The sequence below is a fragment of the Apis dorsata genome, unplaced genomic scaffold (genome assembly GCF_000469605.1).
Source record: "Apis dorsata unplaced genomic scaffold, Apis dorsata 1.3 scaffold_32, whole genome shotgun sequence".
Taxonomy (NCBI): domain Eukaryota; kingdom Metazoa; phylum Arthropoda; class Insecta; order Hymenoptera; family Apidae; genus Apis; species Apis dorsata.
In genome coordinates this window covers 1,422,325-1,439,309 of record NW_006263334.1, presented here as the reverse complement: position 1 = coordinate 1,439,309, position 16,985 = coordinate 1,422,325, and the positions used below count along the sequence as shown (strand labels likewise).

Genomic DNA, 16,985 nt, shown 5'->3' with positions numbered 1-16,985 from the left:
ATAATTAGAAAATAAATGAATAAAGAAATATAATAAAATAAATATAAATTAAAAATCAAAGAATAAATATAGAAATAAATAAATAAAAGAATAAATGAATAAATAAATGAATGAAAATATAAATTAAAAAAATAAATGAAAAATAAATGAACAAATAAAAAATCAATTGACTAAATAAATGAGTAAAAATAAAATTAAATAAATATAGAACTAAACAAATATAATATAAATTAAATATAAATTAAAAAATAAATCAAGGAATAAATATAAAAATAAATAAATGAACGAAAATATAAATTAAAAAATAAATCAAGGAATAAATATAGAAATAAATAAATGAACGAAAATATAAATTAAAAAATAAATCAAGAAATAAATATAGAAATAGACGAATTTATAAATGATTAAATAAATAATGCAATAAAAAAATATTATTTTTTAGGAGTTAGATGAATAAATAATATATAACAGCAATATTAGATGTTAATTTCGAATAAAAATAATATAAAAATATAAATAAATAAAAAATATTATAAAAATAAATGATAAAATTATTGTTATAAGAAATTAAAATGTTATAATATCGATCTTTACTTCACGAAAGTTCGTTAAGAAATAATCGGTCTCGCGACTTACCTCGTATTTATAGGTCGCGAACATAACCGAAGTTCGTCGAAGACATACGTTCTTTGTCGAATATACTTTTGAATATATTCATCAATTATTTAATAATTTTAATTATTAAATTGTTAATTTATATCTTTAATAATTTATTATAATTATAAATATAATAATTAATATAGATTTTATAAACTAAAATTAGATTTATTGTTTTATAATATTAATTTTCGATTTATAATTGTGTTAAAATATTTTAAGTCATTTTATATGGTTTTATAATGATTTAAGTTTATAATAATCAATTTATAAATTGATTTATAAATTTATAAATTTTTATTATTTGTTTAATTAATGAAGCAAAAAATAAATTCTCGACTTAACATAACATGAACTATTGTAACCTCAACGATAATGATTGACATAAAAAATGCATAAAGCAATTCAAAAACGTTAATTATTTTTATCATTATAATAATAAATAGATTATTAAATAAACAAAACTAATAGTGATTTATAAATTTAACGAAATATGAATAGAATTGCTTACTATATATCGAATTATCGGTTAATATCACACACTCCACCACCACAATTATTTTCCACAGGACACTAATTCTGTACGTTATAATAATCGAAGTCGTTTTTTGATTGGCTAAAGTTAAAAAAATTTTACAATCGAAATCGAATAAAGTATTGCATGATATATTTTAATTATTCTAATTAAATATATATTAAGAGCAAATTATTAATTTATTAATTTAATAATTATTTATTTGATTTATATATTTATATATTTTTTAATTAATTAATTTATTTATTTATTGATTTTTTATCGATTATCGATTATTTATCGATTTATTTATTAGTGACTTATTTGTAAACTTTTTTATAGATTTTTTTGCTTTGCTCATTTATATATGTATCAATTTATTTATTTATTTATTCCTTTATTTATTTAATGATTTATTTATTTATTCATTTATCAAATATCACTAGATATTTATTTTATGAATTATTTATTTATCCATTTATCTAATAGCCTCATTATTTATTTATTTATTTATTTATCCATGTAATTGTATTTATTTTTTTATATATTCATTCATAAAAATATAATTAAACAGTCGAATTAAACAATCGAGGTATTCAATTATTCTAAATATTAAATATATATTAAGAATAAATTATTAAAATTAATTTAATATAAAAATTTAAAAAATAACAATAATTAAAATAATAATTTTATTATTATAATAAATAGTCAATATTTATTAGTAATAATAATAATTAAATTACTAGAAAAATAAATAAATTACTAGAAAATGAACACATACATATATATATATATTTATATATAGATGTAAATGAATAAATAAATAAATAAATTAATATATAAATAAATTGATACATATTCAAAAGCGAAAAAAAGTCTATAAAAAAATTTACAAATAAATCAGTAGACAAAAGAATAAATTAGTAAATAATCGATAAATTGATAATAAAAAAAATCAATAAACAAATTAATAAAAAAATATATAAATCATTATTAAATTAATAAATTATTAATATAATAATAAATTATTAATTTTTTAAATTTAATTAGAATAATTAAATATAATATATTATGCAAAATTTCTACGTGGTTTTGATTGAATAGAATTGGTTACGACGTTAGCCAATCAGAAAATTGTTATTCGACTTGTGGCATCAGTCTCCTATGGAAAGTCATCGTAAAAGCAATCATTTTCGAGTACGCGGTATAAATAATTTTATTCATATTCTTTTATCGAATTTATAAATTATTATTAGTTTATTTAATAATTTATTTATTATTGTAATGATAAAAATAATTAAAGAATTGTTTTGAGTTTCTTTATCTGTTTTTTGATTCTGGAATTTCATTTATTTTCATTTATTTAACATTGAGGTTACCGGTTGTGTTTCGTTGACTCAAGATTTAAATTCATTTTTTTCATCTTAATATGATTTTTTTACATATTTGTTTTATTATTTTTATATTTTTTTGAGGCAAATTGTCGTTCGAGCCTTTTTAACCATATTGAAACAAATATATAAAATCGTAAATTTATCAAATTAGATTATATCGATAATATACATTATGTTAAATATAATATTTTTTATATTTTTTTTTATTTTTCGTCAAGTATATTTGAAGTTGATAACTTTTTTCTGTAGCGTGTTATCGATATTCGTAGTGATTAAAGTTTCTTCCTAAACGTGTGTGATTTCTTTGCTATATAGATCGTACGTAATATTTCCTTTCATAACATATTTTATTATTCGTATATTATTATATATGAATATAATAATAATAAATTATATACATATATTTATTACCATATATTTATTACTATAATTGGCAATCTTTTGAGAATTAAATCATTCTTTTTCCTTTATTGATTTATTTGACGATAGCTATTATGATTTTTTAAAATAAAGTTTATATTTGATTATTATTTTAATGTCATTGATTAATTTCATATTTTATACGATTATTTTAAAGTTTATTTTTTTTTATTCGGTTTATTATTTGATTATTGGTAATAATTTTAAAGACAGAAAAAATTTCAATATGGAGGCCATCGTACTTTTCCAAAGAGAAATTCGATTATTTTTCTTGTATAGTATATATATTGTTTTTTTTCCATTGTTTTTATTTTATTATTTCAAAATATATTTATAATTTTATAATGATTACTTTTATATTTATTACAAATATTAATATTTCTGTTTAAATAATATATAATAATTATTATATATAATTAAAAATATATTCTATCTTTTTATATATGAAATTTGTAATCATGAAAAATTAATAGTAATCCATAGATTAAAAAAAAAATGATAATATTTTTTGAAACAAATAAATTATTTGATAGAAGGAAAACTATGGAAAAAATATTTTATTTCTTTTTTTATAAATTATACCATTTCTCTCTTTCGTTTAATACTAATAATTATTTTCAGAAGACTTTTATAATCGTGTGTAATACAGTTGGTAAATTCAGTGTTTGCTTCGTAATTTTTAATATTTTAAAATTTATGTTAGTTCTAATTAAATAGTCGTGAAATTAGAATCAGTGTTTGTTCGTTGATTGTAAATTAAACGCGTTATTATTTTTTTTTTTTTAAATATTCGTTTTTTACATAAGATAGAATAAAATTTAATAGAAATAAAGCGAAATACACATACTTATTTTTATATATTTATTATTTCAACTATTTCAAATAATCAGTATTAAAATATTTAAAATGTTTTCTATACTTTGTTATAGTTTCCATTTCTTGATATTATTTTATGAATATTTCGTGATGGATATTCTATGGATTACAGTAGCATTGATGGCAGTACAGATTCTTCGCATGTATTGGTGAGTGTATTTATGTTCCTTTGATTTTTCAATCATATCGTAAGATGAAAGATCTGAATCAATGATTGGTTTTATACGTAGATTTTTGTATGAATATAATAACAACATATATTCATATTTATGAATAGTAATATTAGATATAAAATATTTAAATTTTATATATAGTTATATATTAAGATCAAAGATCGAATGTTTTGCAAACCTATTAAAAGAAAGACTTATTATTGATTTTAAATAAATTTTTGCATAGATAGATAGGATTAGGGATAAAATGGATTTTATGAATTTTTGTGTAAAGGGCATAAGAAAGCTATTTTTTTCGAAGTCGGTATTTCAAAACAAGATAAAATTTACAAAATGTTATCTATCCTATGTATCTCGTATCTGACACGTATAAGATCATTTTCCACTAGGTAACTATAGCTTAGTAGACAAAAGCTAACTGCCATACCGATAGCAGTGCAAGTAGTTTACAGATTTTTAATAAATATTTAAATATGATATATTTAAATATTATATTTTTTTATTTCCATTTATTAATTTTATAATTTATAAATTTAATATAATGATTTGTAATGTTATAATTAATTAAATTTATTAACTTTATACAAAATTTTTTGTTATTATATAAGATATCATTTATTAAATTTATAAATTTTAGAGTTTTAATTTTAATTTGTTAAAATTTATTACTCAAGAAAATTTTTACATGATAAAGACTGTTAATTTAATTTATAAATTTTTATCTCTAATTAATTTTCTGCATGTAGATGGCACTATATGTATACATGAAAGCATTATTTTAACTAAAATTTTAATTTCAATATATTATATGTTATTAAAAAAAAATCAATTTTGAATATTATAGGAATCATATAATATATAAATTACTTTTATATATAATTTTATAAATTTTCAATTATATTATCAATTATATTATAATAATATATAAGTTTTATATATAAATATTTAATTATATATATGCAATTATATTACAATAATTAAATAAAAAAAATGCAGTACTTAATTATTGTAAAAATTGATTTTATCGTTGCATTATGAAATTTTTATAACAAAATATAAGCTTTTAGAATGAATCTAAAAGAAACTTCTCATTCGACGATTTAGATAAGCACGTGATTTTTTAAACTGTATTTCAGCCAATAAGATTTAATCATGCTTGGTATAATATATTTAAAATTAATTCAATCTTAATTTTTATTTGTTCATTATTTGAAAATTTTTTAAGTTTTATTACAATATTTTCACATTACTGAATATGTATAAAAATATCTTTCATACGTTTAGAATTAAAAAAAAAAACTAATTATAGTTCTCTTAAAATATCGTTGCCCTGAATTGATTTAACTGGAAAGAATATGGCTACTGTTCTCGAATCTGTTTCGATGTATCGCTGAACGATATTCTCGTTTCAAATCGATGGTCGTTTTCACGATGGACGGCGAACGTGCCGTGGACTGGATGTTCGTGCGAAATGACGATTTTTCGTGCTGACCATGTTTCTTATTTGAGAATTAACGTGCATCGATATATGCAATCGTGATTTTTGAGAATTTCGTGCGGAAAGTAGATAATAACGATTGTATAAAACCAACGAATCGTTAGTGGTGCTAATATGAAGTGTGTGCTGTGTACGACAGTAGTCTTCTCGTGTGCTTTCGTACCGCTGTCAACGAGAATCTGATTATTTGGATTTTAGATAAATTATAAAGAAAAATTTTATGAAACGAATAAGAAGCACGTCGTGAATTTAAGTTTAAAGAACAAAAAAATATATTATTTATTTTAACAAAATAGAATCGCGCAAGGTACGCCCCTTTTACAGGTGCCAATAACATTTTTGCAACATCAATCGAAAGAATCGACTAACAGAAACATTTCTCAAAGAAATTAAATTTGAAGACGTACCCAAAATTTCTAGTGTGATATGTTTCTGCTACTTTGAATTTGATACCTGTTCTTGGTTTTTCCACTGTTTCGCGCAAAATCGATAAAGAAGCTCGCACATTGCCCATGGAGTGCAGAACGCGCGAGGAGAATTGCTGACAAAAATAGCAGAGTCCTCCGTAGACACAGTAGAAGAGTGTCCTTAGATTTGCTATTCATTCTTTGCATCATTTTTTTGTAACCCGGCATTATTTTAAGTATAATTTTTAAATATACTGCGTACAGCGCTGCATGTCGAGAGAACGCTGCTCGAAGTTTCAAAATATCGTGTCTATTGTAGCCTTGTATGTGTTCCGGCACGAGCCATAAAGTTAGCCTGTGATTATTTAAATTTTTTCGTTACCGATCTTATTGTAAATATTTCGAATCGATGATTTGCGTCTATCGAATAGACTCGAAATTGAAGGTGATATCGTTCTAATGTGAACAATCTATTCGTAAGTGATATTACGATCGTCCAAGCGCACACTCTAACCTTATTTCGAATGAAGTTGAGCGGTGTTCGTGCTACCTAACCTTTGCGTTCTTTAAACGGAATGTTCGAATTGTTCGAGGTAAACTCGTAAACGTGCCTGATGATCCCGCGACAGAAGAAATAATCGTGTATGCGTATCGAATAACGCGAAATACTTTGAACGCAGTGTCTCGCCGGCTATGACGAGAACAAGGACTCGTTTGAACGGATCGTTGCTGCAACCGTCGCGAATGCTGTGATTTCATTGAATGTGGAGTGCGATCTCGCGCCTCTTCGTTAAGGGCAAAACAGAGGAACCTGCCCTGAGCACGGAAAATCATACGTGTGACGGTGTGCCCGATACGGTCGTCCATGTTTTCGACGCAATGGATCGTAACGCGGGTGATGATCGACGTAAGGGCCCTGCCGGCGAGCAACATCACGGCGGAGCCGAATTTGAACATTTCTCCGACGCCTATGATTCCCGTCAGGTATGTACTTATATATAGATATCACTTATACATTTCAATTTTATTATTTTATTGAATATTTATAAAGATATTTATTTGATAGATTAGAAATTTGATAAAAATAATGGATATAATATTTCTAATAAGATAAAATATTATAGATAAAGTAAATGCTACTTTATGGTAGTTAGTAGTAAATAGAAAGAGTATATTTATAGTATATTATATAATATATATTATATATAAAGTATTCATTTAACATAGTGTAATTACTTAATATAATAATATCGATATAAGTTTTGAGCTTCAAAATGATATTGTAATGTTTTCAAAGTTAAGTTGAATTGATTTGAGGTTAGATTCTATTTGATAAAGAAGTATATATAATTATGTTTTTTTATATGTATATATAAAATATATATACAATTATAATGTATATATATTTGTGTAATGTACTAATGTATATATGTATATGTATAAAATGTACTATATATATGTGCTATTTATTTTAAAATATTACTGTTGGATTTTTTGATAAATCGTGTGCCATTAATATATTTAGGACTGTCATTTTATTCAGACATTATTCAGATTTTATTTAGATTTTATCGTTAAAGATGCATTAGTTAGTGCTACTTGTGTTTTGATAGATTTTATATGAATTACCACCATATTTCTTGAAAAAGAAATAAATTAGTGTACTTATTATTAACTTATTATTTAACTTTTCATATATTTTTTTCAAAATATATTATGCAGATATATATTGGAAAGCTAAATAAACTTGAATTTTATATTTAATTTTTCATTTTTTTCTAATTACATGAAACTTTTCATTTTATATTCGTACGTGCAAGTTTTCTCAAAGAATATTTTATTTTATATTTTCATATAATAATCATTCACTATTTTGATCATTATTAAAAGTTTTTTATAACATTAGAAGAATACTAATAAATATAATAGAGTAAGCGAATAGAGAGAGATAGTAGACTAGAGTAAATAGCAAAGTAAATAGAATAAATAGAATAAATAGTAGTATAAATATAATAATAGAGTAATATTTCAGAACATAAATAATTATATTACTCAATATATATAAAACAAAGATATATATATAAAATATTACTTAATATGAGAAAAATATAGATAGATAGTTAATATTTCTAATTTAGTTACAATCTAATAATAATCTAATAATCTAATAATAAATCAATTATAAAGATTAATTTATTTCAAGAACCATACATTTTTATTAAAATATTTCAATACATTGTTCATTTTTATTTAAAATTTTGCAAAATACTATTTATTAATATATCTGATATATTTATTACTGATTTGATGTGAAAAAGTAGTTCTCAACTGTCTTTTGTTATCTTCAAATTTCTCGTTATATCGTTTTGTGAATCAAAGTATGAAATTCAGTATTTTAAATTAAAAATTGTGACTAATTAATCTTTAATGCTCACAACAATATCTCATAAAAAATTGTTAAAAAAGATACACTTAGCATAAAGAATTCATTTTTTTACCATAATAAACTTGATAGAATATATATTTTCATTGGAATAAAAAATGATTTTGAAGTATGAATACAATTGTTTCAGTGAATCAAAATAAGTTAAACTTATTATATATAATCAAAAGTTGAACTTTTTGTTAGACTCTCTTTGTTTGTTATCTCTTTGAATTAATCAATTTTCTCCTTTTAAATTGTTCAAATTTATCATGCTATATAATTATTTAAATTATTATTATAAAAATACCTAAAAAAATAAAAAAATAAAGTACTATTCGTGAAAATAATTTACAAAAATGTTTGAGATAATTAAATCTATTCAAATAATCTATTCATCGCATTCTTTAACACGTTGGTCATCAATAACCTACGTCTTAGTTATTTTCATTATTCACATACGTACTATGAAAAATCGTGATACGTTTAGAAATTATTACGCATTTGACGAATCTATTTCACTGTTTCACGTTGCATAATAATTTTCTTTTTAGACTATCAGATTCTCATCAATTCCTTTGATAATTTGTAACTTCGTATTCTAGTAGTAACAAACGAGAAATCGTAATTAACATATAATCGATTTTTTATCAAAAAATACTTGTCATCACTCTTCTATAAACAAGACATGAAGTTGTCTTCAATTTATTCACTGAAAATTCTTGTACATGGTATTTACGCAGTTCACGTGCACGGATAGCCATGCAGACGACATTATATACGAAAGCTATTCCCGAGCTGCGACGCTATGACGAATATGGCGTCGTTTCCTGTACGCAAGCTTATTTATTGCACGGTAAAACGAGGCTGGATCTCCAGGAATCGCGTCGCGCGATCGTAATTATCCGTTTAATTACACTACTACCGGTGACTTGGAATGAAGCGACTCGTCCTTGGGGACCATGGAAACATTCTCTTCCTGGAAACTTGACCCTTTTATTCCATGTCATCGCGAAAAATTTTTAGAAATGTAGAATCTGAAATATTCGAATGCCGGTTAATTTTTTGCGATTTTTCTGGAAAAAATATTTTGGAAATTTAATAGAGAATAATGATAATAATAATAATAATTAAAAAATTAAAAACCAGATTTCTATATTTAAAAGTAATCTGTATTGTCACGAATCGAAATTCATTTTCAAAAGATGAAGTAACTCTGATATAAATTTATAATATTTCGAATATTTTCATTATTTCATTTCCATAATCTCTCCTCATTTTCCTTCATCACGACATTTGCATACACCTCACGATTTATTTATCGTATCACCTTTTATACAATTGTATATGCATTTGAGAATACTGGGTTACTGGGTTACGCAGACGCGTCGAACGATTAGAATAGTATTTCACGGTGATATGCGTGATAGTTAAAGAGAAATTGATAAATTTTAACGCGAGATAACCTCGAAGTATAAATTCACGTGTTGCAAAAAATAACGTAGAATAAATAGAAGATTTAAAATAGATGGCGGTTCGATGTTCTTTCTATTTTTTCTATTCTTTTCTTTCGATTGGATAGATCGTATCTATTTAAAGTTTAAATGTAATTTTAAAGATAAATCGTTGTCGTCCCTCCCTCCTTTGCTCTTTATCGACTATCGCAGACAAAAAAGTAGTTCTAAATATAATAATTTTTTATTTTATTCTTGATTACTTTTTAATTAAAATAACAATGGAATTGTATATAAACTAACACATTCGTATTTTATCATTAAATTTCTGATTACTTTTAGAAAATTGCAGCAAAATTAATTAATTTTAATTCAAGATAAAAGTTAAAAACTAATTTCACAAATTACTTTACTTTATTTTTATTTATTTTATTTATATTATTCAATCTATTAAAAAAAGGTGTCAATTGATTAAATGTTGTATTATTTTTACACATGATAAATATTCAAAACGCAATACTCGGTATTTTTCTTCATGAATACACATTCTGCCCAACTATTCAATTGTCTATCCAACTCGAAAGTTGAACTTGCCATTGTCCTGTACGGTTCGTGGTTTGGTTTGCACCGTTAATCTTGGCACATGGCAGCTTGCGCAAACCCGTAGCAATAAACAATCAATATGTAAGCATCATAGTGACCTCGTTATCGATGGTCAAGCTTGGCCTCCACCCAAACGAACCAGTCGTGTCTTTCGGTTCCTTTTAAAAAAAGGTGTCAGAAATCTAGCTGGCCGATATAAGAAAGTGGCGATTGTCGTTTGCCAACTAATGATCCTTCTTTTCTTTAACGCGAAACGAATCACGTTTTAATGTCGATTAATACGATTTATAGTGACGCCAATTTTTGAAAGTTGTGTTACATTGGCATTTGTAACACAGGATTATCGATAGTCGGAGATCAGAGTCATATTCTATTGTGTTTGTTGTATTTTTGATTTTTATTTTTATTAATTTTTTTTTTAACATAACGCAATAATAGCTTACGACACTTCAAGAGAGAAATTAAGGAAATAATTTTAATTTGAAGCAATAAGTTAAAAGAAAGGAAGGAAATTCAAAGAAAAGAAGAATATAATTGTTCAACTTTTATTATCTATATATATTGTTGATAAACAAAAAAATATGTTTTCTTCCAAATGAAAAAATCTAAGCTAGTATAATAATTTTGCAATTATTATTTTTCTTTTGAGTAATAAATATTAATATATTCATTTATATCGTGGAATGCGATTCTGTTTTGTTTTTTTTTCGATTGTTTGCATCTCAATAATTTTCTCCGGTGAATCTCATTTCCATTGATACATTTTGCATCCGACAATATCTTTGTCTCATCGATTTAAGATTTATGTACAGTAATGTCGAATAATAAATGAATCGAAATTGAAATCCAAGCTATTAGATTGGCTCGATTAATTCGGTAACATTATCGATCGATGAGAATGTTACTGCACATGGCAGAGCTCGTATTTAGAGGATAGATTTGTCACGATTTGATATATTCGTCATTCATTGACTAACAGCTGTAACAACTTATTCCCTCGTGTACAGCTGTGCGATATCGAGAAACTGTGCGTTCGAAAAACGATCTTGTTTTCGTTCGTTTCTGTGAGAATTATTCATTAGCGCGTGAAATTATTTTTGCGTTATTTTTCATTTAATTATCTCGAAGTGAAAACCGCGAAAGAATATTGTGGAAAAAAAAAAAAGATCGACCGTGGCTTGACACGCGTGCACTTCAATCTAAATAAAGTGAAATTGGTGGAAGAAAGCGATTTTCACAACGCTTGTTCCGAATATAGAGATTGGCCAATATAACGAGTTATTATTTAGAGGAGAACCGCGTGAATTATTGAATTTGAACGAAATTTCGTATCTGAACAAAAGAATTGAAAATTGCCCGAATAAAGTTAAAATTATATTAAATATCTGGATTTTACTTTTGATAATAAGCTAAAAATATATAATTTTTATTTAAATAAGAATTATTCTATAGTATTTTTGCTTAATACTTTGATTAACAATACCTTGGTTAACGATATAAAGTTGCGTATAGAACTACATAAGATGTTATGGACGATGCTATCTAGAGAAGAATCTTTAAGCCTCTTTAAATTGTTTCCGTTGATTAATGTTGCGGAAACGAACCACCTAATCTAAGGTGTGTCGCTTAATTCCATGCGTTGCGTTGAAGAAAATATTGTAACATTGTCACGAAGCGTAACAACTGGAATCAATTTTATTAAAATAAAAAGATTAAAATCGGTGAAATTAAAAATTGTAATATACAACGTGAAGGAAATTCTGGCATCCACGTTTTTATATTTGTTCACTTTTTTTTTGCTAATTTATTTAAACTTTCTTCAAAGAAATGAAGTAGTTTGTCAATTGTCTAAGAAGAAATATCTACCTCGCGCAACTTTGGTCTCTCGTGTTCTCTCCAATTTCTCTCAAACTTCGTATGCAAACTTTGATGCCTGACCGACTCTGCATTCCTCCTCGTTATATTCCTTCCACAGACTGTACAATCCACAAATTGGTCACTGGTGTATTATTATACATTCCAGAAATAGTCGTGCAACAGTGACTCAGAGAATCGTGTTAATTCGAGCGAATGCGGTTTGCAAAATGTATTCAATCACGATGCATCTATGTGTGCTTCTTCAGGAACTATTTACAACGTTGTATCGCACCCATTGATATCAAAGTGACACTGTTTATATCGCCGTCACGTGCAATTCACTATCGAAAATCCTAAAAGCAAGAAGGATGTAGATTCATTTTCATCAATTTTAGATATTTTTAAAAAAAAATAGAATTTCGAATGTACTTACCCATAATAAATATTATCCAGAATCTAGAAACGAACAGTTATTAAGATCAACGTTTCTTAGCAAAAAGAAATCTTGTGCAATCAAACAACAGCGGTAAATCACTTTCTATTTGCATGCAAGAAATTCCAAAATTAAAAGACGAAGTGTAACTTGAATAACTTTCTCTCGACTCTAATATTCCAAGATTGGCAACAAGGTTATATTAAAGAATCGCTAATGACGATCTGCTACTAGTCGACGTTAAATTCGTATAAGAGAAAAAAAAAAAATTCTTATAAATCTGCAAATAGAGAGCAATCGAATCGACCAAATGGACGAAAAAGTACATATAGGCGAAAACAAGTATAACGAGAATTAGCGTTGATCGAAGGGGAGAAAAGTTGGGGCTATGAAGTTCGGTTAGTTTGGATACTTTGGATTTCAATATCCCGCGAACGAACTCGGTTCTGGAGTGTAATCTGGGTCATCGGATTCGTAGGGATCTGTTGTGCAGCTTTTGCGAAACTAGGAAACCCGTACTTCCATTTCAAAGTGAAAGTAAGGCTGACAGTTGGCAAAAATCGTTTCTACGAGTTCTATGATTTATCGAATTTTCGAACCCGAGTCGATTATCCCTAGCATGAAAATAAATAAGCACATTCCTCATTTCCATCGATCATACAAGATCGATTCTCGTCTCGATCTTTCTTTCTCGCGCATTTTTCGAAACGGTGTTCCGAGAAAAACGGATTTACACACGCACGTGTGTAAACTTGTCGAGTTTAAAAACGCCGTAAACGTCAGTTTGAAGAATTTTAGTTTCTAAAAGATTCTTTTGAAGCGAAATTGTAATCTCTTCGTTCAATCCTCTTTTAACGAAACGTAGCGAAATTTATTAACAGAAAAATCGATTTTCTACTTTTATCTAGGTGTCGTCCAATCAATTTCTCTTTCTCGAATGAAATTAAGTAACCTCCTCTCGCGATTCTTTAATTCCATTGGACAAAGAAATCTCTCTTCTGAATAGTCTAAAGAATCTGCTCGTCCTCGATGATAATTTCCCCGAAGAAACACGAGGAAACCGAAGGAGAAACGGTCGAAATGGACGATTTTCGAAGCTGAAAATCGGTCGGTCTCGTCTCATTGGGCGTCATCGTCGTTTCACACGGTCGAACAACTTCGTTGAGAGGTTGGAACGCATTCATCTCCTTCGTCTTCTATAAATAGCATTCGCCATTTACTTTTCGAACATTTTTTTTCTCTCTCTCTCCCTCCCTCCCTCTTTGGTAGCGGATAAATAACTGAATGGCGCGTCCTGGTATTCGCATTGAAACAGTTGGTTCGCGCATTTAGCTCATCATGCACGGGCCGATTCGAGATACTCCGGAACGAGAATGAGACGAGATTAATGGAATAGTCGGCAGTTCGACGCTCTGATTTCTCCGTTCATCTTCCATCAAAGCGTATCACTTGAAACTTACCACCACCGTTTCACGTTGGATGCAAACTGAACTCTTCCGTCGAAATGTACAGATTTGTGCAGCTAGTTTGTACGTTGAAAAGGCAAACGCGAATGACTTACTTTGCTATTTCGAGTAAAAATTAAAGTTGCAGATTAAAAGTGAAGATTAAAAGGAACGCTCGCGAAGCATTGAAAATGTTTCAAAATATATCGGAAGAGTTTTTCATCGAGTCGTATCGAGAGTGAAAATTACGTTTAAAAAGAATCATTTTCGTTATTATTCGAACACCGTGAAATCCCTCTGTAGATGTAGTTAATCGCGGCCGGTGTCATTGTACTCACGGGTCTAAATAAAGCTGTGCTTGTTCCAATGATCTTGACAGATGGATCGCGTTTGGTCACGACCGGTCCTCTCTCTAGGCTAGAACTACTTAAGATCGAGGTTTTTCCGTTTTACATTGGAGATCGGCCGTGATATCTTTCCAACAGGAAAATCGCCGCGGCACACCTTCGCGATACCTTGTACGGTAATCGAAACGTTCATGATGTATGCCTCTGACTCGTTTCTCATACGACGCATCAGTGGTTCTTAATCTCTTTTCCACTTCTCACCTTTGTAACGAGTGTTGAAAAAGATCGCGTAGATGCAGGCATCGTCAACTCGAACGTTTAAACAAGTTGGTTCGCATTGAATTAGCGACGCGTTTCAAACAGATTCGATAGATTATCGTTTTTTGTTCGATAATTGCTTTTCACCAGTGTGGATATCAGTGTGGAAAAGTTCAGTCACTGAAGAATATTTTAATCTCTTTTGTTAATAAACGTATGGAAAATATACGTTCATAGAAAATGTTCGCTAAGAGTTTAAGAACCACTGCGGTACGCGATGCTGCGATGATTTAAATCGCGTGGTTTCATCCTTGCGAGACGATCGAACCTTGTATTCGTACGGTATTATATAAGATAACGTTGGGTCGGTCTTTTTCTTTCAATAGACACGCGTAGGCGTAATCGTGGGCAATTTTTTTCTCTTACGCTCTTTTGCTTCGCTTTCTCTTTCTTTCGCGCGAATTACTCCGTAATTCGAGATAAACACATAAACTCGTTCCACAAATTTTTCAAACGTTCAAAATTTCATCGATATATCGTATAAATACATTTTTATCTCTTCTATCAAACGACAAAACGAGCAATAAGATTCGTATAAAAACGCATGCAACTTTCACCTCTCGTTTTCCTCGCGATGCGCGTCATTAATTCAGTTTTTCCAGAGATAAGACTGAAGAACGGAAAAAACGAATCCCTGAAAAATCGGGTTTTTGATTAAAGCGACGAGGCGCGCCATTCTTTTCAATTTCGAAATCCGGTAAACCGTGACGGATAAAAACATCGTAGAAGGTAATGGCGTGGGTAGCAGAGGCGAAAGCGAGAGCTCCTCCACCGTTGGTGGAGTAGGTCGTAAGTGGTTTTGTTGCGCGGTGTAGGTTTTTGTTGTCGTTGCTGTTGCGTTGTACGCGCGCCATTTACACCGGTTCGAGGCATCCTCCGTGCCGGACGACACGGGTTCGGGGGGCTGTGGCAAGATAAATCGTCAGATTCGAACAGAAGGATCGACAACGAAGAGAAAACTCTGCCGTGCATTCCGTTCAATTACGAATCCAGACTTATCTTCGCGATGATAAACGCGATGTCTGCTACTAACGAAGAGAGGAAACGGTGGCATTTCGTTCGATCGAAAATCGAGCCTTTCGATCTTGCAACGAATTTTTAATTTTATCGCAATTACTTTTTAATGATATTCTATTTGCGATAAGACTGTTATTTTTTTTTTTTAACTTTGAATAGTATTTATTAATCAGAGATATCAATGAATCGTTTGTACGAACAATAAATTGTTTATTAATATAATCGGTTAGCAGCTGGTGTCGTCGAGTAAGCGATGATATATAGCAATAATGCTCTCGATATTTATAGAATCTGCGAAGAATGTGAAGATAAAATATAAAACAATTTCTAGAAATTTATAATTGGTTTTCCTATTTATACGACACAAGGATTATAATAATATTCGATTTTACATGGGATGTATATAGTATACATATTGAAAACAATATTATTATATTATATTGAATCGTTAATATTTGACGCTTAAAAACGTTAGTTAAGTATTAAGATTCAATGTATCGAATCGAAATTATTTAATATTCCAAGTTAATTTCAAAATACAATTCTAATAAAGAAAATAGTAGTATTACAATTCATCAATATGATATTGGAAATTAATTTTCGACGCGATTTACTCGATTTACCAGTTTATTTTACGATAATGAGATTACTCGTGTTACGATAGAACGTTACTTGTGTATGTGTGTATGTGAGCGTAACCGTCTCTATATTCTCTGCTGGTAGAACAACAGACGCGGTATCGTGAAGTTTATTGCCGGTTAGGTTTCCTTACTCATAACTCGTAACTGCATTCTCTTTCCTTCATTTTCGTGGTAAACCGAGTTGGTTCGACGATTGTCCAATTCAACACTGACTAGAGATACGCGTGTCTCTTGCGCTTTCAAGATTTTTCTTGCGAAATATTTCAACAAAATCGATTCGTTTATTATAAACATTCCTTATTCCCATTATTTCAATAATTTGGAAAATTTTCGAAACTAATATTAACCCTTTGCTCTTCGACGATGACTCTCGATCACCACTTGAGTCAATGCCGTAACTCCAGCGGCACCACTGGAATTGTTGCGGCAATATTTATTGGAATGGCGACAATATTTATTTATATTTGATTTTTTTAAAGTATCGCTTCATAAATAGATCCCTCAGA

At 27.9% G+C, this 16,985-nt stretch overlaps 1 protein-coding gene across 18 annotated transcripts in view; it reads left to right on the top strand.

The window, feature by feature from the left end:
- The first annotated feature begins 3,950 nt into the window (after positions 1-3,950).
- The window catches only part of LOC102677458 (patronin), a 71,839-nt gene continuing 58,804 nt past the window's right edge, over positions 3,951-16,985 (top strand). For 13 of the 18 annotated variants that reach the window (XM_006608273.2, XM_006608282.2, XM_006608287.2 and 10 more), the window contains exon 1: positions 5,436-6,926. In XM_006608273.2, the coding sequence (XP_006608336.1) occupies positions 6,705-6,926 (222 nt within the window). In that variant the 5' untranslated portion in view covers positions 5,436-6,704. Of the gene's footprint in view, positions 4,014-5,435; positions 6,927-14,026; positions 14,030-16,985 lie in introns of those variants that run through there. The other 5 variants (XM_006608278.2, XM_006608284.2, XM_006608281.2 and 2 more) reach the window with 2 other exon arrangements.